At 35.7% G+C, this 27,192-nt stretch overlaps 1 protein-coding gene across 1 annotated transcript; it reads right to left on the bottom strand.

Moving 5' to 3' along the window:
• Positions 1–1,974: 1,974 nt before the first annotated feature.
• Positions 1,975–25,750, bottom strand: LOC121414301. Its single transcript, XM_041607434.1, has 2 exons — positions 25,201–25,750; positions 1,975–6,098 (listed from the first exon to the last, which is right to left on the bottom strand). Exons 1-2 carry the CDS (start codon positions 25,383–25,385, stop codon positions 5,141–5,143), a joined length of 1,143 nt encoding a protein of 380 aa, XP_041463368.1. The 5' UTR covers positions 25,386–25,750; the 3' UTR covers positions 1,975–5,140.
• Positions 25,751–27,192: the final 1,442 nt, after the last annotated feature.

Raw genomic sequence — 27,192 nt, 5'->3', positions numbered from 1 at the left:
AAAAGATAAAAATCCAACAAGCATAACCCTGAAAATTTCGTCAAAATCGGATGTAAAATATGAAAGTTATGATGTTTTTAAGTTTCGCTTGATTTCATAAAACAGTTATATGCACATCCTGGTCGGTATGCAAATGAGGGAGCTGATGACATCACTCACTCACTATTTCTTTTGTATTTTATTATATGAATTATGAAATATTCAAATTTTCTGCTCATTGTCCTGTGAAACAAAGCTTTATTTCTCCCTGAACATGCAGGAATGGCTATTGTTTAATATTTTATGATTCAGTCAAGGCGGTCCTTATCGTCAAATCTGTAAAAATTGAAAAATTGTATTATTTAAACAATAAAAATCAAAAGAAATAATGAATGATGGACATTCGATTTTCTCATTTGCATGTGACTAAATTGTGCATATAATTATTTTGTAAAAAATAAGCGAAAACTTCAAAATGTCGTAACTTTCTTATTTTGCATCCAATATTGATGATATTTTCCAGCATTATGCTTGTCTGGTTCTTCTCTATTTATTCAAATCAACATTTTTCTAAGGTGGACTTGACCTTTAAGATCATTACCTGCAATCGCATCCGACGCCAATCCCTCGACGTCACAGCCGAAAAGCCGGAACTGCCTCCACGTCGAGCAAAAAAATGAATAGCGCCAGCTGCCGTCCGCACACAGTAAGTGTCATACCCAAAGGCAATCCTTTCCTTGTTCATGTTGTCATGGACCTATTATTGTAATAGCTCAATGATATTGTTAAGGAAAACCTGAAATGGGCTGAATTTGGGTATGTCAATTTTAAGTCTCTTAATCTGTGAAGTATTTACGAAGATCAGCTGCCCGGCTCACCAATTTTCGACAAAGGCCTCTCTTGACAAAGACCTCTCAGCTGTTCATTGTGATTTGGCGGGTATTTTATAATAGATTAACTATGTTGCAGAATCTGTCCACGATGCAATTGCGAAAACTCGCTAATCTATTTCTTATCTATTCGACGTGTAGATGGGGGAGGGGGGGGGGTAAACAAGAACAGGGGTATTCTGTGACGTCGGCCCGAAAATTAGTTAACATAATTGTAGAGACTAAAAAAAATCCAAAATAACAAATGGCATTTAGAACCTGTTGAAAGTGTGCGTTTATGAGCACCAAGTTATTCGTTTCAGTTGCAGGCTTGTGTTGTATTGTTTTGTATTTCCTCTTGCCAAGTGGGCCTGTAGGGAAGGCGGGGTGGATAAACATCGATTTGTCACTTTCTTGATTGATTCTTTTCTTGGGGGAGCAGGGGTGGCTGCCCCCGCGCTTCCGGTGCTTATAAAAACATAAAGATTGCATGATGCCCTGCGTTAAGCTACCTACAGTATATCCGTCTTGTTCAAGGCCTATCTATCTATCTATCTATCTATCTCTCACATTCTTGTTTTTCTTCTTTTCTCTTTATACTTCCTTCCCTCTTTCTCTTCCTTCTTTCTCGATCTTAAATCTTTCTATATTCTACTCTCCCAGTTCACTCTCTCTGCATGTCGCCCCTTTGTCTCTCCCCTTCTATCTCTTTCTTCTCTCCCCTCTCTCTCTCTCTCCCTCTATGTACCTGTCCCCCTCTCATCAACCACTCTCCTCAGTTTTATGTACCCCTCATACAAGCTTCTTTCACACAAGTACAGTAGCGTATGCAGAGGGGGGGGGGTCTTAAATTTGTTTGATACCCACCCCCCCCTCCCCCAGAATTCAACCCCTCCCCCTAAAAAAAAATAAAGACCTTATTTTTCCTTGTCCAATTTTACTGTGTCACGAAACGACCTAAAATTTCAGGCGAAGACCTTTTTTTTGGTTGCTAACATTTCATTCAGCTTGAACCCCCCCCCCCGCCCTTTCAAAATCCTGCATACGATACTGCACAAGCATCAACCACCAACACGCCCTTAGATTCCTTTTAAAATGAATGAATATTTCTTGCAGCCTGCAATCATATGTTTCAATCGATTTTATTATCAAACATCAAAAGTGTAATAAACAAGATGGCAAAGATCTGAATAGGTGGTGGTGGGGGGGGGGGTAAATGTTTGGCATTTAAAGAGAGCTGTCGACCGTGTTGATACACATATATGAAAGGGGGACAGATAAAGAAATAGATAGATTGACAAATCTAGAGGGGGAGGGAGATGGGGAAAGGATGGGGGGGGGGGTAAGAGAAAGTGAAAGGGTGTATCTTCTGGTTGCTAGTTTGGTGCATGCATGCATGCATGTAATTTCCGACAGAATGAAGAGAATAATTACAATAAATGGTACAAAATCCTTTACAGAAACTTTTCATACAAAAGGATGAACGCTCCAATAATATGAAAACTCTTATCTGTTCTAAAATGAAAATGGTGAAAAGGAAATAACTTTATAGCATAAACTGTATATGAACATTGAAAGCAATTCTATCTGAGTAAGGCAGATTGAGTTTTAAATACCTAACGTAACACTGAGAAAAACTGTAAATAAAATGAAAGAGAACCTTGAATTACAAAAGCAAGAAACTGCATCTTAAATAATTATCAGGAAAAACATAAATGACGTATTAAAACATATCACTGGCAAAGGTAATGAATTCGATATACCAACGAATGGTAATAAAATGGTAAATAAACTGAAAGAGAATTTGAAAAGTTAAGAAAAGACGAATACAATAAGTCTTTAGTAGATTACTAGGGTGTAAAATTGAAAGGTCAAGCCTACAGTATCAAAGACATAATTTGAATAAAGAAAAAAAACAAATGTAACACTGAAAAAATCTAATAGAATATGCATGTAAATCGGAAGTCAAATAAGATTTGAAAAAATGATATTTTGTTTCGCTTTTCATTATTTTTTTTTCTTTTTTTTTACAAAACAGTATACACAAATCCTCCAATCATGGGAATGCTTCTTATGAAATTTCTTGTCAGACATATTTATCCGACAGTCACCATGGGAACCATGCTTCTTAACCAATCAAAAACAAAGAAAGCTGACAGACCTGATAAAATGTCAGACAAAATTTTCGATGGAGGCTCGATTCAAGGGAGCCGGTGATACATACATACTCCATTTTTTCTTTTGAATTCGATTATATCTGTTAATTATGTATTTTTATTGGATTTTTTTAAATAAAGATTTTTCTTTTCATCAATACATCTGAAATTAGCGTCAGGGGGCGGGCGAGTCCTCCTCTCACTAAAATGCACTACTTTTCTTTAAAAATTGGCATATATTTCCACAGTTGATCTCATACAATGAGGCTATCAAACGGAAATTGCATTGCAATCACCATGCAGTTACACTAAAAGCATACTAAACACGGAAAAGTGCTATATAATAAACATATATAAACAATGCAATAGAGATTCCGCCATTCGGGAATTGAAAAGTTTGGTGATGCTCTTATAGTACATTTGTTTTAAGGCCAGCCTCAGTTCTCGTATCAATTCTTCAGAGCAGAAGACATACAAGTGCTTAAAATGATATATTGCATAATTATGTTTGTTAATAATAATGATACAATAACAATCCTCCATGTTTTGTAAACCGAATTTGATTCTATTATGAGAAACCGAATCCGTGCTGGAGAGAATACAGTATCCTTCATTGAATTCTACAGTGTGTTCATAGTATGTTCACAGTGTGGACCACAGTATGTGCACAGCGTGGATCACAGTATGATCATAGTGTGGAGCACAGTATGCTACAAAGTGTGTTCCACAATATGTTCAGAGTGTGTTCAAACTGTGGTACAGTGTTCCACAGTGTATCACACGGTATTTTCCATAGAATATTCCACAGTATGTTCCACAGTTTGTCACACAGTGTGCTCCACAGCGTATTCCACAGTATGTTTCACAGTGTGGAACCACAGTATGTTAATGGTATGGAGCACAGTATGTTAATAGTGTGGACCATAGTATGTTCATAATATGTTCACCGTGTGTTCCAGTGTTCCACAGCGTATCCCTTGGTATTTTCCACAGAGTATTCCACAGTATGTTCCAAAGTTTGTTACACAGTGTGCTCCACAATGTATTCCATAGTATCTTCCACAGTTTGTTCTACCGTGTGTTCACAGTGTGGATAACAATGTGTTCATAGTGTGGAGCACAGTATGATTCACAGTGTGTAGCACAGTATGTTTCACATTACATTACACAGTGTGTTCCACAGTGTGTTCACATTTTGGAGCACAGTGTGAGATCATCCTGGTCATTCGGACAGTGTGAATCTCATCTTCACATAGTCCACAATGTGAACACATTGGGAATACTCACACTATTGAGGTCTTCACAGTGTGGAACTGTCTTCATCATTTTAGATTTGAATATTTTACAGAGGAAATCGTATCATCAAACCGTCAACTATGTGAACACGCTGTAAATTATGTAAACACATTGTAAGGCACCGTGTGATTTCTAGAGGGAAAGACAAACATATTTTACCTAGTTTCATTTGCAGTGTTTGCATACTTCATAGGGGGCAGCAACATTTCAGTTATCCTGTTTTAGCTCCACTAAGATGTCCTTCCTAATTGATGAATATTCAAGAATTATCAATAAATTATCAAAGAAATTCTTGACACGTTATTGTGCTCTACATAATATTCCACATGTTATTTCCCTGAAATATTTTGTTCGGTGTGATAAAGCTTTGTAGCTTTCCCATCGGTTATCTCTTGATAGAATTGTCTCCATTTCTAATGCTATCACTTCGTTTGTCTTTTGTGCGCAGTTTGTTTTCAGTAGCCACGATCTAATTAGATTATTTGAAACCAACAAACTGAATGCATTGAAGCTGGGTCAGGAAAGATTCGTCTAATGATAAAAAAGCTTCACATTTCAGTACTGGTTGATATTAAAAGATTTCAAAAAAAAAAGATTGAAGTGATTGTTTCTGTATCCAATCAATACAGTACTTCCGTTTAACATGCACGCGCTTGCATGATCCATGATGATACACTTCACATTACCACAGCGAGCTATACGAAATCAACATCTTCACGACTTTCGTGGTCGATTGCGAATTTCAAATGCTGGTCAAAAATTGCAAGATAGTTCCTTCTTATACGTACTCCTCTTTCACAATACAACAATAAATAAATAATGGGCTTTTTCACACATTGCTCATGCTAGAGAGCTTAGTTCAGTATCTGTGGTCATCACCGAATCTCTTTGCCTGTCGAAGTCTGAAGCTCTTAACCCGTATGTTGAAAAGTTCATCATGTCCGAGGTATCACTGTTTCCTGCAGCAAGAGCAACATGTATTAGGGAATCATTTATAAAGTCATCTGCCATTGGATTTGTAAAGGTGAGACCAGAGGCAGTTAGGTCTTCTGAGGCAGCCGGAGAAGCAGTCGTGGTGGCATCTTCAGCAGCAAAGACGTCGTTGTAGGATGGTGGCATTTCGATGTTGGCACTGATGGACGAAGCCATTTCGTCTGGTTTAGGTCCTGAGCTGTTGCCCCGCTCGTCGGACATGCTGGCGTAAGGAACCACCTCGATGATCCTTTCCTCCTTCCGGCAAATGCGGGCTATAGCTGAATTGATCCTCCAGGTATTGATGGCTCCACATGCGACAAGCCCGACGAAGAACACTGTCGTCGCTGAGATTGACATTTTCAAGGGACTTCCCTCCAGAAGAGCCATTGCAAGGTATCCAAGAGGAATGAGAGCTCGGGACAGGACGGTCGCAAAGGCTCCTACGTATATAATGACACGGTACCTCCTGGTGCCCTTGAGACGAATGACCTTGTGAAGCTTTCCAACGTTCGCAAACAGCATGTCTGTCTCACTCACCAGCAAGATCATGCCCATCGGAGCATCCTCCTTGGTAATAAGAACTGCCACAATCGTCAGGATCACCATGAACTGCATCAACATGATGGTGTATTTCACGATGCAGCTATTGCCGAGAAATGCCACTCTGAAGAAGGCCACGACATGGAATCCCAAGGATGCTGCAAGAAGGAATTGAGCGGGACGAGGTAACTGGGTCTCGAAGGAAAGAACAGTCTCGTGACAGATCAATGTTATGATGATGGCTGCTATACCTTGGGCAGAATAGAAGACACTCTCAAGGTAACTGTAAAGATTGAAAACAAAATTGAGAGTGAAAATTACTTTTATGTTTGAGGGTTTAGTGTTATTTTAATTGTGTTTTATTCAATCAAAAACAATCAGGAATTACGAAAATTGTGACAACTATCACAAAGTAAAAGTAATAACAACAGCAACACATCAAAGCAATATTAACTCTATAAGAATTATCTTCTTTAAAGTAGAAAATTATAGAAGATAATTGTTCCGAAATGTTCGTATAGAGTGTGAATGACTCTGAATGCAGTATGTTTGGTGACGGTTTGATTGAAATCATTATTAGCGACAGTTAGTATCCTAGCAACCCTGACATTGGAATAGCAATTTCCAGAATTTTAACTCTCATGAACATATATCCTTGGTATAATCAAATTGTAATATTTCATGTCAAGTTATGTCCATGTTCATATTATCATTATTATTATTATTATTATCATTATTATTATTATCATTATCATCATCATCATCATCATTATTATCATCATCATTATTATTATTATCATTATTATTATTATTATCATTATCGTCATCATCATTATTATCATCATCATTATTATTATTATTATTATTATTATAATCATCAGCATCATCATCATCATCATTATTATTATTATTATTATTTACTTGATAATTAATAGATTGCAGTTTGAAGTTGATACCGACGAGATGGGTAATATGATCAACCAACTGCCATAGAGGATGTGCTTTATATTATTATGGGTATGTCCAAGGAGATATCACCTCTGATATCTCCTTGGTATGTCCATTCCCCCAAAAGGTCGGTTCGCCTACATAGAAAAAAGGGCACTGTCCTCCTAATTGTAGGGTCTTGTTCGGAAATAAAGGGGTGACTCCATTGTTTTAGATTTTTCTTCTTTTCATTTGGTAATCACACATTCATTCCATTTATTACTTACCCATTATAGATTTGAACTTTAACATCGAGAAGATTCCGCATATTCGTTTTAAAGATAAATACAAAAGGGGTAATTCAATTCATTCAGTTAATCCAACATCCATTAACAAAACAAGATAAAAATTTTAACAAAGTAACACCCCCCCAAAAAAAAATACACAGATGGCTCGGAGACTCTAGAGAAGTAAATGAAGGCTCATGAAGAGGGGCCACCATAATTCGTTCATACATTCAAACAGAATAGAAATAACACTATTTTAGAATAAAGACATAACAAAACGAAATATGATTAGATCAAATTATTACAAAGTTTGACAAGTCTAAATTTATAAAAATTAAATACGAAGTTTGAAATTTATGATGAGAAGAGAAAAAATGAGAAGTCAGAAGGATGAAAGAGAGAAGGAAGGGGGAGGGCTAACGGACAGTGGATACAAATTGGTAGTAAGATTCTGAGTGTCAGCGAGAGTACAGTGTATGCGTTAAAAAGTTGTTTTCTCTCTCTAAAAAAAAGAACCACTAACGATTTCGATTTGGTCGGGGGAAAATTATCAAAAGATATTCTCTAACAACGTGCCATTAAACAATGAAAAAATGATAATCTGCAACATTTCAATTGTCATAATGGAGATAAAGCTTGAGGCGTTGGAAAATTGCTTTATCCTGTAACCGGTGAGAGGCACGGTTTTCCCATCACAACACTGAAGGGAATATAGGAAACGCCCGAGTCATGCTAGTGTAATACCAATCAACCGCTACTATTAAAAGATTAACCTCAGCAATCGTTCATTAAAGGGATGCTCCGGGCTGAAAATATCTATGTCTAAAGAAATAGAGTAAAATTCACAAAGCAAAAAGCTGAAAATTTCATCAAAATCTGATAACATATAGCGATATTTATAAGACGGGCTGAAGATGTCACATCCCCACTTTTCTTTTTTCTTGAAAAAGGAGAGTAATGAAATTATCATTTTTAAAATTTTTACTGAAAGGTCTGAATGATATGTTTCCCTCGTAATAAAACAAAGTGCAGCAATAAATATATATAAAGCACTTAATCGGTTGTCATTCAAATATTTTTGGTTCTTTGTATAAACCTAATTTCATATAGTAAAATACAAAATAACAAGTGGGGATATGATATCATCAGTTGCTCATTGAATATTCATGAAGACATGCCTAGAACTGTTCCACCGGAAAATGCAACTCTTTAAAATGCCATAAATTTGCTATTCCTTGCCCGATTTTGATCAAATTTTCAGTGTTTTGTTTGTCTGATTTTTCTTGATGTGTTGAAATCAAATTATTTTCAGCCTGAAGTATCCCTTTAATATTGCCAAGCAAACTGAATACCTCAGTCACTCTAACAAAACCGACTCAAAGCTGACCGATCATAAAAACACCATTACACTCTATATAACAGGGATTTAGAATCTGTGGAATGTAGATAGGGATCAATCGAATTTGGGATTTACTTTCAATCCTAAAAGATTATTTTCAATTCTCACTGGATTAAGATTTGAATCCTTTGAGATTTAAAAATAAATCTTCAGGATTAAAACTTAATCCTGAATTTGATTGGTCCATAACTACAGTCCACCTGGGTTTATTTTTAAATCCCTGCAAAGAGTGTAGATATAACTTAACTGCTTTGATTGGTCTGGAGTCAGGACGGGCGCTTGCGTTTACTGTTCTTATGTATCTAAATAGAGATGAGTATCAGCAATCCATATGCCACATTTTCTTAACAAGTTGTCGTAGTGACCCTAATGCATGTAGTTAAAAGTGAAATGATATTTATGCGAGAAAGAGAAGTGTGACTTACAGGTCTATACAATTATCAAAGCCGATATGCCACAATCATATCATAGAGCGCCATCTTGTGATCTAAACTATCCTCACATGGACCATGACCTTGATCAAGGATGCCACAAGGTATCATGTAGTCTAATACTCTAATATGACATATACCCACTATAATGATGAATGATTTCTTTCTAATCTATGCAACATTAATACCACAACATTTGACAAATAACATGCATTGAATAAACATCACTCTTTTTTCATGTTTTTCAATAGAGATTAATGATCGTAATTTTCGAACAGGACATTTTTTTTTCTGATGGTTTGATGGAAGGTTCAGGACTGACCTAATGTCCAATGGTTTAATACACCACACACACAATGTGCAATATTTTTAGAGACTACTGGACAGCAAGAGAGAGAAGGGAGGGAGGGGGCAGTCCGGGAATTTCCCCACATAGAAGCATTTTCCATAGGAGGCTTTACTCCGTGCGTCCAAGTCTTGTTACTTTCCCTGATATTTGTCACGATCATTATATTTATAATGATGTCACGTGGGGAATATTACGTACGACATGGTCGTGTCGCCGACGAGTCTGGGTTTCAGGATATTCATGTTAAAACATATCGCGCCCATTACTGAAAGTCCTTTCAATAAAGCTCATACAAACCGTGTTCACACAATTTGACTATACTCTGATGGCCGTGTTGATATTGGCACCAAGAGTTAATTTCTTAAAACCATCGTAAATCTGACTTCGGGACAGGGGCTGACTAAAGCCGGGACTTTCTCGACCCGTGCACAAGCTTAGACAGAAATGTGCATTAATATCTTTAAGTGCCCACGTTTGGCAAGAAAACAGTCCACCTCCCACCCTTTTTTTATAGAAAGGATGATATGCAGGAATCTCCCCCGTTCGCTCTGCCTGTCAGAGAATTACTAATTTTGGTCAAAGCAAAGCTGCCCTTTCCACTTTTTTTTAAAGATTAAGAGACTTTGCGTTAAGAAATCATAGAGTGTCGTTAGACCCTATACTTTTAAACTCCTTGATCCACCCGTTTGCCGATATTCATATTAATCGTGTTGGTCTGCAGGTACAGACCGTGATTGAAGCTTTGATCAGCAAGTTTGTCTCCATACAAAGACTAGCACGTACAAAACTTGCTTTTCCTGAGCGAGGGGGCCTTCAGTACACAGGACATGAGTAGGCTGCACATTCAGACCCTTAACTCAAGTGAAGGGTTTGCACAGCTGCAGACTACAATCGTTTTGCATTGAATCGAGCCGTTCTCAGATGTTATGTCGGGGGGGGGGGAGTTGCCTAAAATTTGACATGATATACATTAACTTTCACTCAGGTCATATTGGTACCTTAAACATAAAGACGGGTAGCTCAAACTTAAGTAAAATGTATCAATAAATGTTTTTTTATGAATACGATACCGGTAAAGTACCAGTATTTATGATTTTAATTGATACATGGAAACACGAGACGCGACGAATGAAGCACTTCACTTTTACTTATCGCTAATCCTTGCATGCCGTGTGTTACCCTAATTGCTCCCGATCAATTTTTCCTTCGACACACCTGGATTTCTCAATATTCGCCTTGTCCGCATCTAACTCACTAATTATGAAAATGCTAAGAATAAACCACGAATTCTATCAGAAGAACGCAATTAATGGAAGTGTGTTGATTGAAAAGTGTAGGAGGGAGTATTTCTGTACTAACGTCAGTGTGAAACCTGTTTAAAGTCGATGTGCATATTTAGTAAGGATTGATGACGTCAAAATGAACAAGCTTATCGGACCACACTCGTTTCGCTTCCACGGCGCATGACAAATTCAAGAACACAGAAGATTGGCAAATGCACTTCATGACAATGAACAACCAATAAGGCTTTGTCGAAAATCGGTGAAGCAGAATAAATTATTCGTCCTGAACTGAGCTCCGAATCTCAAGGACAAAATTGCTGTTCAGATTCATTAATTTTCGACAAAGACCTCCCAACTGTTCATTGTAATATGACGGGCATTTTCAATACATTAACTGTGTTCTTAAATCCATCTTGCGCCCCATAGCGAAAACACCTATCGGCTTATACACTGTAAAAACACCGGTGTTAATCTAACACCAGCCTGATATCGATATTGGTCCACACCAGAGAAGCGTTGACACAACACCAGCTAAGAATCAAACCGACATTGGTTTGACACTAATTGGTGTTGGCCTAACGCCAAACCGGTGTTGTTTCAACACCTATCTGGTGTGGACCGATATAGATACCAGGCTGGTGTCAAATTAACACCGGCGTTTTTGCAGTGTAAAATGCATATAACAATATATTCAAGTGTATGGTGCTTCGTTTTATTTGACACATTCCGTGAGTAACGTACATGTAGGTTCAACCAAATCTAAAACAAAATGGCGCAACGATGTATCAAAATAATAATCATCTTATGCTGCTATATATACGCCATTGATTTTTTTTTGGCTTAGTTCACCTAGATGGAGATGCAATTAGGATATCGGCAACTTTTGCGGAGTTGGTGTTTAAAATGCACGTTTTACATATCCGATGCATTTGCGAGTTTTCGCATCGCTACACAGAACGAATTTTAGAACATGGTAAATGTATTGAAAATGCCTGTCAAATGGAAGTCTTTTGTGAATAGAAACATCAGTTCATCCTCAGTTTTGGAGCTCAGTATTGAAAAATCGCAGGTCGTTTGTCCAAGACGAAACTGCTATTTTGATTCATCAATTTTCGACAACGACTTCTTGGTTGCTTATTGTCATGAATATAGCAGTGACAATGCATTTTCTATGTTCTCGAAAGCGTTATGCGTAGCGCTGCAAAATCTCGCTATAGTTGCCGTTTGAAAAACGAAAAAAATACTGCACTCGAATAACCATATGTCATGTATGCGCCATCATTGTGTACGTCCAGCTGTAGCCCTATAATACATTGTGGATAATTTATGAAAAGGAAAGTTTGATTAGCATTTTTACTTTTACAAACAGACAAAGTCATTATCTACAGGAAATCAACGATGTCTGACATTGTCTGTAATTACCTTCATTACGGAAGCCATTCAAAGACAATGGATTAGTTAGTAAATTTCGAGTTATAATTAGTTTCGAGCGAGGACCTTATGATCAAACTGTTTTGACACGAACCGCCCATAATTACCCCCAATCTGGTTCGAATTGCTATTTTTATACTTTTGGCCATGTTGGAGGGTTACTATAATCGTCCTTTTCAGTTTATGTAAATTTGTATTGTTACGTAGTGTGCGATTTTGTTTACGTTTTGACTAAATACCCTTTGTACTTTTGACGGTTTCTTGTAATTGTTACTTATGCCTAATGGTTGTTGACTGGAAAAGATACTTTGAATATATATTTTTATAGTAACCCGTCTCTGCTTATAATGATTTGATATTAAAGTTTCTAGATACAGACGTCCGTTCACCTTGTTTTGATTAACCAGAACATATATTCATTCATCATTCAGATATAATTAATCATTAATCATTAGGGGAAGTGGGTAATTTGCGTTTATATACTCATCATGCTAATCGGTCAATAAACATCGTATACACGTGCGAGGGCTGTATAGTATCAAATGTACATGACAGTCATGTTTGTCACGATTATAATTTATGGCTGGCTGCGGGCGTGGAGCTCTTTAAGATGCAAGGGGGGGGGGGGCTGACAGTAATACAGTAATTCCCCATCCCCCCGACCAAGTCCCAAGAACCAAGAAAAGAAAGAAGGGAAAGAAAGAAAAGGAAAGGAAATGAGTGAAATACTCTTTATATCATTTCTTAATAACATGCCAAAATCTATAGGTTTAAAGGAAAAGTTCACCCCAACAAAAACTTGATTTTAATAAAAAGAGAAAGATTCAACAAGCATGACACTGAAAGTTTCATCAAAATCGGATGTAAAATAAGAAAGTTATGGCATTTTAAAGTTTCGCTTCATTTCACAAAACAGTTATATGCACATCTCCGTCGGTATGCAAATGAGGAACTGATCACTCACTATTTCTTTTTTATTTTTTAATATACAATATATTTTCATTTTCTCGTCATTGTCATGTAAAATGAAGTTTCATTCCTCCCTGAACACGTGAAATTCCAGTATTTTAACATTTTGCGCTTCAGAAAAGGAGGTCCTAATCGTCAAATTCGTAAAAATTGAAATACTGTATAATTCAAACAATAAAAACAAAAGAAATAATGAGTGAGTCACATCATCAACTCTCTCATTTGGATGTAACTGGCTCGTTCATATAACTTTTTTGTTAAAAATAAGCGAAACTTTGAAATGTCATGATTTTCTTATTTTACATCCGATTTTGATGAAATTTTCAGTGATATGTTTGTTGGATTTTTCTCTTTTTATTCAAATCAAGTTTTTGTTGGGGTGGACTTGTCCTTTAAAAAGAAGATTTTTTGCTTACAACAGGTCAAATTTTAAAAGCAGAATATTGTGTTTACAATTGGTACCCCATTATCATGATTGTTTCGAAACATCCACTATTTCCTGGACCGAACACAGCAAAAACTGTGGTGTTAACCGGTGTACATAGAGGATCACACCAGTTATTTTACACCGGTGTTAAATTGGTGGTGTTAGTTTTACACCTATATGTGCTATTACAACACCTTTGGTTGTTACATTTACACTCTTTGGTGTTATGTTCAATCTTTAGGGTGTAATTTTAACACCTCAGGGTGTGGTCCTCTATCAACACCAGTTGGAGTCAGTTTTAACACCACAGTTTTTACAGTGTATGGTATATATTTCGAACCATGCCCTTCTGTGTGTGTTTTGGTGAGTCAGGGTTTTATCGCTTTGATATGGTTTTATGTCGAAAATCTAATATGCATAGTTCAGTGCCGTACATCCCCCTAAGTATCCCCCAAATATTTATTTGAATTCCACTCTCGAATAGAATGTGAATGTCTAAAAATTCCACTCTATAGGCCTATATAGAGAATCTCTTCCATAGCGACAGTTAAATTTGAAGTTTGGAGATATGATGGTTAGGGTGGCTGATATAGGGAAGCAAACAGATGCACGCATGTAGCACGAACAAGATAAGATTATGCGACGTGTTGCCGATTTGATCCCATCCCTGATTCTCCCTCCCGCCTCCGGCTACTATGGTTACCAACTAGCCAGACTTTATTACCTATAAAGCACGTGTGAAGAATGATAACAAAATTTATAAAAGGATCTGGAAAACGGTATGAACTAAAAAATGACTCGTTTTCTGAACTCGGGTTGAATTCAAACTCTGTAGTACATTTATCTCTCTCTAGTACATTTATGGATAACACATAATAATGTGAAACAAACTGATAACGGTACAAGTTCAGTTAATCAGCTTATTTGACCAACATTTATCCATCAGTGAGGAATGAAAAGATAAGAAATGACCAAAACTTTTGACATATTCATGAGTCTCATATTTCAAGGCATTTTTTAGTTACACCATACTCATGATGCAGAATGCGGGCCATGGAGGTCAAAGATGCGCTACCTTGACATTATTTGTACCCTGGCATCTTGCCTTTTAATGGGGAGACATAAAGAAAAGATCAGGTGATGAGATATTAATGATTCAACTTGTCCAATGGTCCTTTGTCACCTGAATGGAGGAATGTATATTTATTTGTTTTATTCGTCATTCCCCATCCAACTTAGGCCAAGGTAAATGCCCTATATTTTAATTTGAAATTCTCATACGGATATTGCAGCTGTTTGCTGATAAGTAGCATCATCATTGCAAATGGAATAAATCACGAGTTTGTTCTTCATTTCATTCATCTGTATCAAGAGATGAAAATACCTTGAACTCGGAAAAGAGGGCCATATATCAAATGCAGGTATTGTTTTAAAGGAAATAGAACACAACAAAAATATTCGTCGCACTTAATTGTGCAGAACTTTCGTTCGAATTTTATCATGTTTAACACTATTTTTTCTTTGTGCAAATCAATGCCAAAGTTTGCTGTTAACTATGATCAATGAATAAGGCGTAACAACTCATTATTTTCAAAGTACTGAATTATTTTTTTAGAGGAATGGGCTAGCTCGAACAGAAGAAATATTTTAAATATGAATAAAATATTCATTTCGCAAGCCTCTGTTTCGCAAGAATTTCCGTGTTAATCTGAAAATACACGATCAAAATGTTTAACTCATTAGTTTTAGTTCAGAGGGCAGGCGACAAGTTGCAACAACGGTATCGGTTGCGCTATCGGATATATCGAGGTTTTAGTCTATGGTGTTTTTTTATGATGGCTAAAGTCCACTGAATTAGTCATTGAGGTGGCGTGAATCAGTTTAAGATAAAAAGAAACCGAGGACATAACCATGTAAATAACCCTAACAACAATCATTTTAATTGTTTCCGACTACATTGCTTTGTAAATAAAAATACACCATCCTATCAATGATTCGATTGATTTCGAATGACAAGTACGTAAACAGAATGCAGTCAATGACGAAATATTTCCTGAAAAAGTGGGATATTCATTCCACCTCTGGGTGACTCAAGTTCATACGTAGGTGTTTTATTGTGTTTGCAAATTCATACACTTTTATCATACAACAGGCATCATGAGTTCTTGAGCAAGGTGGTGTATGATAACATAACTGATACATGCGACGTACGTCAGGAGCGGTGAATCATGTGCCATGCGTGCCTTCTTGTGAATGTCCGTGTACATGTGTGGACATGGGGGCTTTGATATGCTTTCCCCCACCAAGGGCTCCCCAAAATAAACACCAACCCAGACCGAAAATACTGGCTAAATATAAGTTAGAAAGACTTCAGGGATAAAAAGGTGGAGCGGAAAACGCCCAAGTTCCCGTAAAGGTCCTTGATGTCATAAAGTCATTATCATAATAATGCCATATACAATGTCGGAGGACAGAAAATAGAATTCAAGGAGGGGAAATCAAATAATTGTGATTTCTAAAAGCGTCAACGAGATAGCCTAATCAAACCATTCGATCAATTCATCATTGGTTTATCGTTTATCACATTTTGTTTATTTTATTGAAAAAAAGGACATGCTATCTTTTGCCCTCGTTGCACTGCAATTCATCATTGTCAAAAATATATCAGAAACAATGAAGTCATGTGCAATGTGTAATCTTGAAATTCAAGAACATCTTGTCGACCTGTTCTAATTTTGGTTGAAATTGCACCACAAAATGTCAGGGATGGTTCTGGAAAATGAAAAAAAAATCATCCTAAAAAGAATTGCAAAATGTCGAGAAGGTGACATTCTGAATTTTCCAAAATGTGTATATTTCAAAACAATGTGAATCGTTGACGTAAAAGATTTCTAAATGTGCTAAGAGAATTTCATTAACATGATAAATATTATTGTATGATTTCTTTTTATAACCATATTTCCAAAACAGTTTTTTCCTTTCAAAATTTATTTGAAACTGGATTTGTTGGAGTAATTCCATTTTTGTTTAATCAAACAGTGTCCTGATCTTGTTATCCTGTTTAAGGAATGAATAAATAAATAAAAATATAATCAAAATTGAATGCGACTGATAAGCGAACGGCATATACCTCCTTAGAATAATAAATCAGTTTGCGATGATTGATGAATTTACCGAAAATACTAGTCATCAAGTAACATACAACATGCACATTCAAACGCACGAATACCTCCCTGCATTCGTCCATCTTTAATGAACTTCATCTAGAAAGTTAAGTGATCTTTCATCGGGAAGCCGCTTTCTCATGTCACATGACAAACTTGTAATTGGCGGGAAATGAAATGGAATTTACCTCCGTGGAGACGCATGTTGCATGCGATGGAGGAAAAGCCAGGAATAGGGGAGTGTATGAAGCGTCACGGTCATGGCTCCTTTAGGCGCAATCAGAGGGAAAACATGTCTTTATCTACACTAATCATCTTTCTCTCCTGTATATCATCGTGCTTAAGGAATCAGGGTGGCATTTACCCCTACATCTTCGATGTTTAAAACTGTTGGGTGATGTTGAAACATTGTACATAATAAAAATCTGGAAAAAGTTGGCAATTCTCTTCTTCTTTGTTTTTTATTTTGTCCATAAATTTATTTTCTAATGTTTGACAAATTATACATCAAGGTAAAAAGTAACCATGATTAATTACCATGATTATGGAGATTTTTCGTTTACGGTGGTACTGTTTTGAAATTGTTGATCTCATTATCAGTTCTAGAATAAAGACCAGCGATTGAAATTAGAAAATACAATAATTTAAATAAATATTTTTTAAAATATATATTTTACCTCAAAGCTCTCACAATATTTTTTCTTGGATATCATTCACGAGCGGATGAGGTCTTTCTAGAAAAGTGGTATGTGTTCATTTCATTCTTATTTTCAAAAGATGATCGTAGTAGCCTCATATCAGCAAACTCTTCTGACGAGCGTAATAGGATGGTTGAATAAAACGGGTCGTTTCAATTCAAGAACAGGCTTCGATGTATGGAAAATATCAAAATATACATATATATTAAACGAGAACTGACATGATGGCAAATCAGTGATAAAATTAATGAATGCGTTAGTATGTACTGTATACTTATGTAAATTATCCGGCTCTACTCCTATTATTATATTCATCTTCATCATTTGCACCCTGTTATAAGTTCAATTTTTGTATTCGTATAATTATGTTCAAAACCATGTGCGATCGTGCTTTAATCTGCTTTAATCTGTTCATTGTATTTAAAAGCGTCCCCATATTGTTTTGAAATGAAGGACCCCAGCAAAAAATAAGCATGTTCGTTGATTGGACTGAGCCTTTTAACACGTGCCAAAAGATCATGAAAGTGCATGATTAAAATGCGTTGTGATGACAAAGTGCTAATAGCACATACACTTAAGAATCTATACTTAAGACAAACCCCCAAATATTACCACCCCCAAAGAAAAAACACAGAAAGAGGGATGTTATCAACCAGGTTCATAAAATGAACTTAAAGGTCAAGTCCACCTCAGAAATATGTTGATTTGAATCAATAGAGAAAAATCAGACAAGCACAATGCAGAAAATTTCATCAAAATTGGATGTAAAATAAGAAAGTTATGACATTTCAAAGTTTCGCTTGTTTTTAACAAAATTGTTTTTAACAAAATAGTTATGAACGAGCCAGTTACATCCAAATGAGAGTGTCGATGATGTCATTCACTCACTATTTCTTTTGTTTTTATTGTTTGAATTTTACAAAATTTCAATTTTTATGAATTTGACGATTAGGACCTCCTTGCCTGAAGCACAAAATGTTAAAATAATGGAATTCCACATGTTCAGGAAGGAATGAAACTTAATTTCTAATTTTACATCCGATTTTGATAAAATTTTCAGTGTTATGCTTGTTGAATTTTTCTCTTTTTATTCAAATCAAGTTTTTGTTGGAGTGGACTTGTCCTTTAAGAAAGAAATTAGAAGCACAGGTAATTAATTCAGACTTTGTCCTGTTAGTATTTTACAACATATATAATACAAATGTGACATTTAAATACCAATTGTAAAGAAACGTTTTTTACTGTATGTGACAAAATATGGATTAAAACTAAAAGTTCAACTTTGGTGACGTGAAAGATGTAACGATTTAAGGTGTGCCGCGGCATGAAAACTTTTGACTTTGAACCTTGGAAACCTTGGAACTTTCGAAAGGTTAAAGATGATACATCAATGGGGTACAATATTACCCCTCTGCTGACTCTAAATCTTTTAGATGCATCCTATTGGGTTAGGATTGCACCCATAAAAGTGAGACTCAAGGGACAAATTAAAAATGAACTTCGGCTGCATGGGTGGGTTCGACTAGGTAGTTTCAAACCAATGTGGACATCACTTGCAGTAGAATGATTCTAATAATATAATTAAGGGCGGCGAGCGGGGGGAGGGGGTCTTATTGACATCGATCCAATACCCCTGGAAGCCTGTGAGACCTCAAAGAATTATATCATCTGTCATGAGGGGGAAAGAGAAGGAGAAATAAAAATTAGCATCCTGCCGAAGTGGAAATCCCCGCGTCAGCATCATAAACCACAAGAGTATGGGCAAGATTAGTTATCCCCGCTCAGCTAATTTACCTCGTTATGAAAAATCATAGCTGTGAGCCAGAAGTTTTATGTGGTCTTTTAAGGTTGAGTGTTAATCCGATGTTTAACATGCTTGGGGGAACGAAACACGACTTTTCAAGTCCTGATATTTTGGGTTATGAATAAATTATGATTGATAGCCCCTCGGTATATTGGAGCGTGGAGCAGTGGTCTCGTAAAAACAAACCCCGAGGTCCTGGGTTCGAAACCAAATCGATACGCTCTGCAACTTATCAATCCCCCATCGCTTATAAAATGCTCAAATGATAGTGAATCCTCCAGTGAATTTCTGTTGTGCCATCAAATCAGATTATCATTATTCTTGTATAGGCTCGGCTGTTTTGTTGCTGCTTTTGTTTACTTTATTAATGTTTATCATATTATTGATTTCTACTTAAAATGTGTGAAATTAATCAGTATGTTATTTTACTCACATCACTCGTTTTTTCTTCTTTTTAATGTATTTTCCTATAATTATGTTGTTATATGTTTTTTAATGTCAATACATGACCGTGTAGGAAAACAGTAACAGTGAATCTGAATGTGTTATCCAATAAAAGATAAAATAATGAGTAAATGAATACATAATTTATCTTCATATGTTATTAAAAAAAAATTGTCCATCGATCAGTTGGTATTAAAACATTTCTTCTTGATCTTTTACAATGCAGATTTAAATGTGTTAGTCAGAGTATATCAAATAAAACTGTATTTTTCTCGATAATTTTTGCGGGGTGCAAAATATCTGCGTATTTATTTTCTTGATCATGTTGATAGCATTTCTCAAGCATGGGGTGGGTTAAAGATTTCAAGACATATGGTAATCTATGTCCGTTACTTTCTTATTTCAAATCAGGAAATCTGTGAAATCGACGTGTGTATCTATTATTAAACCGTTTTACCGTCTTTACCACAGCTATATATTTATACGTGATAGATTTAACCATATCTAGGTAGAGTGTTATCACTATTACTGCTCTTGTGTTGGAACTTTACTTTAAAATGCGTTTGTTTACCCGTTTTCAATAATCAATTCAATCGGGGCGTCTCGGGAAGGTATTCACAGATTTCGATGTATTTTTTGTTTGTTCATCTGTCCACAAAACTAGAACAAGGTGATCTCTTTCTAATGTACACAGGTTACATAAGAAATAGTTCACAAACTATTTTGTTAAGTCCTCATAAAACCTATATAAAATCATTAAGGCAGATCGTCAATCGATTTAAGAGTGATCCTGCATGCACCCTCAATGAAATACGACCTTTAAGGGAAGGCACTTTTTTGTAAAATATATGAATGTATGGACGCCAGTTTATTATATAAAAACAACAACAACCAACAACAACGTGTAATGTATGACGATCGAGAAATACTGAATGTTCCTGATCCATAAAGTCGGTACTAGTCCATATTTATATCCGACATTTTATAAAACATCACCCCTTCTCTAAGGACCCTCACCTCTATCAAAGCGTTACATTTTTTTTCAATTTTAAGGGGTGCACGGTTGGTGTACTTTAGACAGATTTTTAAAAAGATTTCGGAATACGAATGAATATGATTTTGTTTTTATGCAAGAATCGATGGTGAAAATCATTCCTTAGTTCAAATATAAAAAAACACAGATTATTTTTTTGGAGAATTAAATTATGACATTATAAAGGTGTCGTCATACTTCCTCGTTTTAGTTCCGATATCTGATTATTCGGTACTTGTTCAAATTGGACAGGGCCTTTAATGCGTTTAAATACGAAACATTGCTAACTATACTAACTGCAAACTTGCAAAGTGTAATCTATCCATGACAGCACTACAGAAACATATCCGATTGGTCATCAATGATCATGACAATCAAATTATTTTAATCTTGTTTTTTAAAGAGACATGCCATTCAAGATTTCCCCAAAGCACTGTCAATTAAATTGATAAAGACAGTTCAATCAACTCCGAAATACGTGCAGATTAATGTTTCAATGTGTTTTCATGCCAGAGACGGCATTTGGGCGGCCATAAAAAAATGTCAGATTTCCGATATGATACGAAGTATTCAAAACAGAAACAAACATTTCCTGTATTCACCATAATGTTTTCCCTTCATTTTATGACCTACCTGTACATTCCAATGTATTTGTTATCATTCTCCATATGCCCATAGAAACAATTATACATCTAAATATAAAGACTACTTAATAGCACATATCAATTTTGGCAATCATTTTAAATCATATAGATTTCTTATCAGCAAATTCAATGAGAAATAGTTTTGCTATTTTCAGTACAATCTTACTGGCAAGATCATAGCTCATATTCAAAAGTTAATTGGAGATGATATTGGTCAGTAAAAACTTTTACGCATTGGTTAGAAGATTAAAAAACCTATGATTTCAAAAACACTTCGTTGAACGGTTGTTAGGTTTCATGTATTGATGCTCATGCAGGTATGAATAAAACACGCCTTATACCAATATCAATTAGCAAGTCTGCAATGAATGCAATGTTTATTTTAAACTTATTTGTGTATTATCAATAATATAATATGTGTTTTATTAGTTAACGAATCATTCATTATCTTGCTTCTCATGTGGAAAAAAGTAGATAAATGACTCTACAAAATTTTCTATATTTTCATAAAGTTATAGGACTAATGTTGTTTGGGTGTCTAGTCTTGGATTAGTCTCGGTCATGCACATTTTTTAATATGGAATTCGAAGTCAATCACATAGCAAGCATTACGAAAGACATGAAAGAGAAAGGGGAATAGGGTGCAGATTAAAAAAATCACTTCAAAGGAAGGGGGACCTATTACACGTCTTGGGGTGATAATTTGGTTCAAAAAGGGAGATGTGCCTACTGCCCCCCCCCCTCCGCCCCTTAAAAATGTCAGCATGGCAGTGGGTCTTTACTTGAAGAACATAACAGGAAAGTAGACTAAAGGATAGACGCGTGGGTTACGGCATGAATGACCTCGCTTTGATCAAGTATAGACTGACATCAATCCGGTCTCGAACACAAAATTTGATCAATAAAATGAGAAAGACTCTGATTACATTATGAGCATGGTGAAATATTTACATGTCTAACAAATCATATCATGAAATTGAATTAATGATTAGCATCTTGCACGAGTCATGAGATATGCTAGGGTTATTACTATATGATTACTGGATGTTGAATTTATTGAACTGATAGTAACGATCATTATTGTTAATTGTTGATATACTATATTCGAAGTATAGATGCATGACTATAAGAAACTATTTCATTTAAAGTAAACGTTTGTTTTTCATATAGCATCGTAACGAAAAAACACACCTGATTATTTTTTAACGATCTTTTAAATGAAAGACATTTGATTTTCAATTTGTTGAAAAATATCTGCCATCAGAACTATGAAACTAAAATAATTAGAAAAATATACATACATATGTATTTAAATGTGTTAAAAATAGATATAAATATATTTGTAGAGCTTCGAGATGTGTCCTTCTCATTGCCCCCCCCCCCCCTTACCGGTGATATTTTCTGCCTGCTTTGATTTTTTTAAAGCAACATTAATGTTAAACTTCCTCTTTGCAAAACAGAACCTCGGTGAATTAAAACCCATTCCTCCGTGAGTAGGATGACATCGGCAAAAACAAGGGGAAAAGAAATAGACATGCTACAGATGTTTTCCGTTCAACAAAATCATGACAGATTATACCTGACGATAGATTAATTGATCATTAGCTCTTTAATACCCTGCAAATTGGCGCCTCCATTCTATGACTTTTCAAATATTATCCAGTCACATATCCAATGGATGTGTAAAATAAATCGTTATTTATTTTGTTGCAATGTTTGCGATCTTTAAATCGTACACTCTAAACATTCTTTACATTACACCAGGTTTTGATTTTTTTTGTTTTGAGCAGAATATTTTTCATGATAAATATGACTTTTCAAATATTATCCAGTCACATATCCAATGGATGTGTAAAATAAATCGTTATTTATATTGTTGCAATGTTTGCGATCTTTAAATCGTACACTCTAAACATTCTTTACATTACACCAGGTTTTCTATGAATGAATAGTGTGAATTTTTTGTTTTGAGCAGAATATTTTTCATGATAAATATGACTTGTTAAAGCCAGACCATGTTAAGAAATGAGATATCATCAATGCATCTTTCATTGTGGAGAGGTGTGAAACATAAAATGCACAAGACATTCCCCATAGACATGGTTAAATCTCTATTGTACACGTCCTTCATTTTGGTATGTCTAACCATAACAATTAAGTTTTGTAGTGAGCTACAATTGGTTGAAAAAAATGTAAAAGGCACCTTTCTTTATAGTGCCCTTTCACTCTGAGCGAGATCCTTTACACTCAAGAAGCTATAGATCTAGCTTGCTCATCGACAAATAAACTAATAGATTACTCTTCATTTTTCCATAGAAAATAATCTTTGATAATAGTTCAGTCCTCAAATTGTGTGTGTGTGTGTTGTGTGTGTATAGCTTATAACCTCGTAATATCATGATCCAAACTTGGTAATAAAAAAAACTTGCATGAAAGTAGAATATATGACAAAATTATGGATATCCGACAAGGAATTTAGAAATATTGATAATTGAAAAATGGCTTTTAGCAGTCAGTTGATACGAATAACTCTCCCACTTGTCACGTGAATATAATATATCAGACAATATAACAGTTGGGTAAAACTAAAAAAAATAGAAATTTTGTAGATTGGAGAGGATCGAGGAGTTGTCCTTATAAAAAATATATGTTTATTACTTACCCACAGTCAGTCAAATTTCACATAATTACAAATTTGAATAATAAATTGATTTCTCGTCTTTTGTCTGGTTTTGTTCAAACATTCACCAATATACTAATCTATACTGCTCAGATTTTTTTTTTCATCATGTAGAAGCAAGATGAGCTTGAATTCCTTTAGCAACAGTCTTTATATATTTTATGTTATTCTACTTTTTACTTTATCACCCTGGTCGCATATCTATAGTCATATCCACTTTTAAAGGATCTCTCTTCTGTTTTTATCAATTAAGTTTTGAATGGAATTATGAATAGAGGTATAAGATAAATGGAGTAATTGAATAAATACATCAAATGATATCATGACTAACGAATTAATAGATAAACGAATAACATCACTGCATATTATATCATATTAAACAAAATAGATCGGTTAATAAACAATACCCCCCCCAAAAAAAAAAATCAAAGGAATGACATCAGAAGATAATTATAAATATTACTGTATAATGATCTGATGATTATACGTGTTACTAAAATTGCCATATTTTCGGAGCTCATTTAACTCAATATGTAATCTATTTAAGTTATGATTATCAGTCATCATTTTAGTAATAAAACACACATTTAAAATAAACATCTCTTAATAGTTCAGTCTCACGTGACTAAACAATGATGATTGCCGGATGGGAAAATAAATAAACAACCGCATGTTGTCTCACAATAAAAAATTGACTTTTCGGTTTTTGCGGACACATAAGGAGCAATGAACGGTTTCCGTTTCTGCATTCACAACACTGTCTGGTAGACAGATTAAAAGATTTGAGACGTTATTAACACTCAATATGTTTCATGTTGCCTTAATGTTAACATATACATGTATGAAGCTGGATATTATAAACATGACAAAGACGATGAGCGGGCGGGACAGCTGACGGCAAGCTTTTTTTGTCAATGCTGAACCCTTTCATTTTTGAAGCACTTCCATAGATATAGTGTATATTTTGTTAGTTTGGAATACATATAGACTGATTTTACGATATACTTTGGTACATGCTCTATAGTAGGTCGTGAATATTTCAAGAGGGTTATATAAAAATTTCGCTCTGTGAATTATAGAAAGACCTAAAGAAACTAAAACTATCAAATACAAATAGCCAACTGATTTAAATAATCTGATGAAATAGCAACCGAATATAGATGGATGAATGACCGAAGACATAACATGAACAGAAAGGACCAGTTTAAAAATAGCGTTTTAACTAGTATCATCCTGATGCATGTATAATGAATTGGTGCGACAAAGATCAAATTTAAACAGCTGTTCGTATTTGGAAACCATTATTTACTTAGGCAGAAGTTATAACAGGTGGGTTTCCGCCTTGTTACACTAAAGGAACAAGTTATCTTCTTCTTTCCTCCTAAAATTATGTTAAAGATTGTGCATGAACTTACAAATTCCGCATGAACTCCGTGCAATGTTTATGGGCCAAGTACATTCTAGATGTTGGCGAGTGGCAAGTTTTCACGAATAAATCCGCTAGAGCGAAGATGAAAAAGTAGCAAAACACTGAAAAATTAATCGCGACACTGGTACACATAAAGATATCCATTAGATTGCCCATAGTAACTCCCTCCATGGCTGAAATAAAGTTATTCTGCTCGATACAGAGAGAAAAAATTCTGAAAATCCAGCGCTAAACCGACCGGATTGCTCGACTGATCCGAAAGCAGACGATATAGCGAAAAGGACGCTGTGTCTAGCGGGTAACCCAAGCTATTTCTGAACTCTTGTTTCCTTAGGTTAAGGAAGTCGTACTAATAAGACTACATCCGTATCCATCTGGCGCTTTTATACTGCTAATCGTTGTTTACTTTTCGAATATTGATACATGTGTCTCGCAACTGTTCCCTCAATGCTGTGCATTACCAGATCTGCCCATCACACAGTCCCACGTGCGCTCCATGGCGATGGGGAAACACGGACGATTTTGAATGAGAAAAAAAAACGAGTGTGATTATCTTTGTCAAGGTTCAAACCCCGCCCGCATGAGCCCCAACAGACAAAGAGGGAGCATGCGCACAGAACTTGTTGAACGTACCAAGTATCTGATTGGTCACTTCCACCATTGTCTACCGACCATTGTCTTCGTATCTTTTCGAGCTTTGTGGCATAAAAGCAGCTGGAGGTATAGTAATCAACTTGAACACGAGGGATTGGCAAAAAAGGCTACAAATATTACTAACGTATGTTAAAATAAAAATATCTTGTTTTTGCATTTATTTTACAATTAAACCAGGGAATTTGGAGTAACTAAATGACTAAAATATATAGACAGTAACTTTTTTTCAAGAAAACATTTTGTGTGCTTTTTCTTTCATTCAATTCATTTATAAAGCAAACATATACAAAGACATAATAATATCGACAATATACAGTATAATTCAAATTATTAAGACATTAATAGTTAGCTAAACGATACAAAAAAAGCAAGAGTAGAAAAATTACTTTACTCGGATAGAAATGAAAGTATAATGAGTGGCAGAAAGGCTGAGCTTTACATGAAAGCCAAGCTCCAAACATGATTATAAACCAAAGTATGTATTACCGATTTAAATGGATTGGGCTATGGCTGACCTCTAGAAAGAAAAAAGATAAACAGAAGCAACAAAATTTAGCACCAGCTATCTAAAAGGGTCAATAGTGCTAGGTTCCCACTGCCCATCTGAGGAACTCGATCAAGCCCGACGAAGCCAAAACACCAATTTTATCCCGACCATTCCCGACCAAGTGCTTGATCGTGTATCAACACGATCACTTTCAGATCCACTGGTCGATCTTTTACGACCTCCATACGATGATTCACGATCCGTCAAGTACTAGTCCTCGACAAACACATCGACCAATACTCGACAAACTCGATCTCCATACGATCACCAGACGATTACTACTCGACAGTTCTCGACACACCAGGCATCTACACGATTTCTACAAGTTTTTGAACAGTTTGAGATGTTCAAACGGTACCCGTATTCATTTAAATGTAATAGGGGACGTGCAGGCCGGCTAAGAGTTTCTTTTTTTTGGGGGGGGGGGCTTCTGTGGGCCTGAGAAATTTTCGACGTTGGTCTATTCAATACAATGAAAATGACCTATTGTGGGTACACTGCAAAAACTCTGGTGTTGATTTAACACCAGTCTGGAATCTATGCATGTCCACACCAGAGAGGTGTGTAACAACATCAGTTTGGTTTTGGTCTATAACACCAGATAAGTGTTTATGCAACGCCAATAAGTATTAAAACAGCATCGGTTTGACATAGATTCCGGGCTGGTGTTAAGTCAACACCTGAGTTTTGGAAGCGCACTACCTATCTAAAAGGGTCAATTATGATACTCTCAGTGGCGGAACATGGCGGGCGCAAGGGGCCCACTGAATACAATTC

This window comes from Lytechinus variegatus, chromosome 1, assembly GCF_018143015.1.
Source record: "Lytechinus variegatus isolate NC3 chromosome 1, Lvar_3.0, whole genome shotgun sequence".
Taxonomy (NCBI): domain Eukaryota; kingdom Metazoa; phylum Echinodermata; class Echinoidea; order Temnopleuroida; family Toxopneustidae; genus Lytechinus; species Lytechinus variegatus.
Note: the sequence above shows the minus strand (reverse complement) of the source record. Positions and strands in the feature narration are given on the sequence as shown.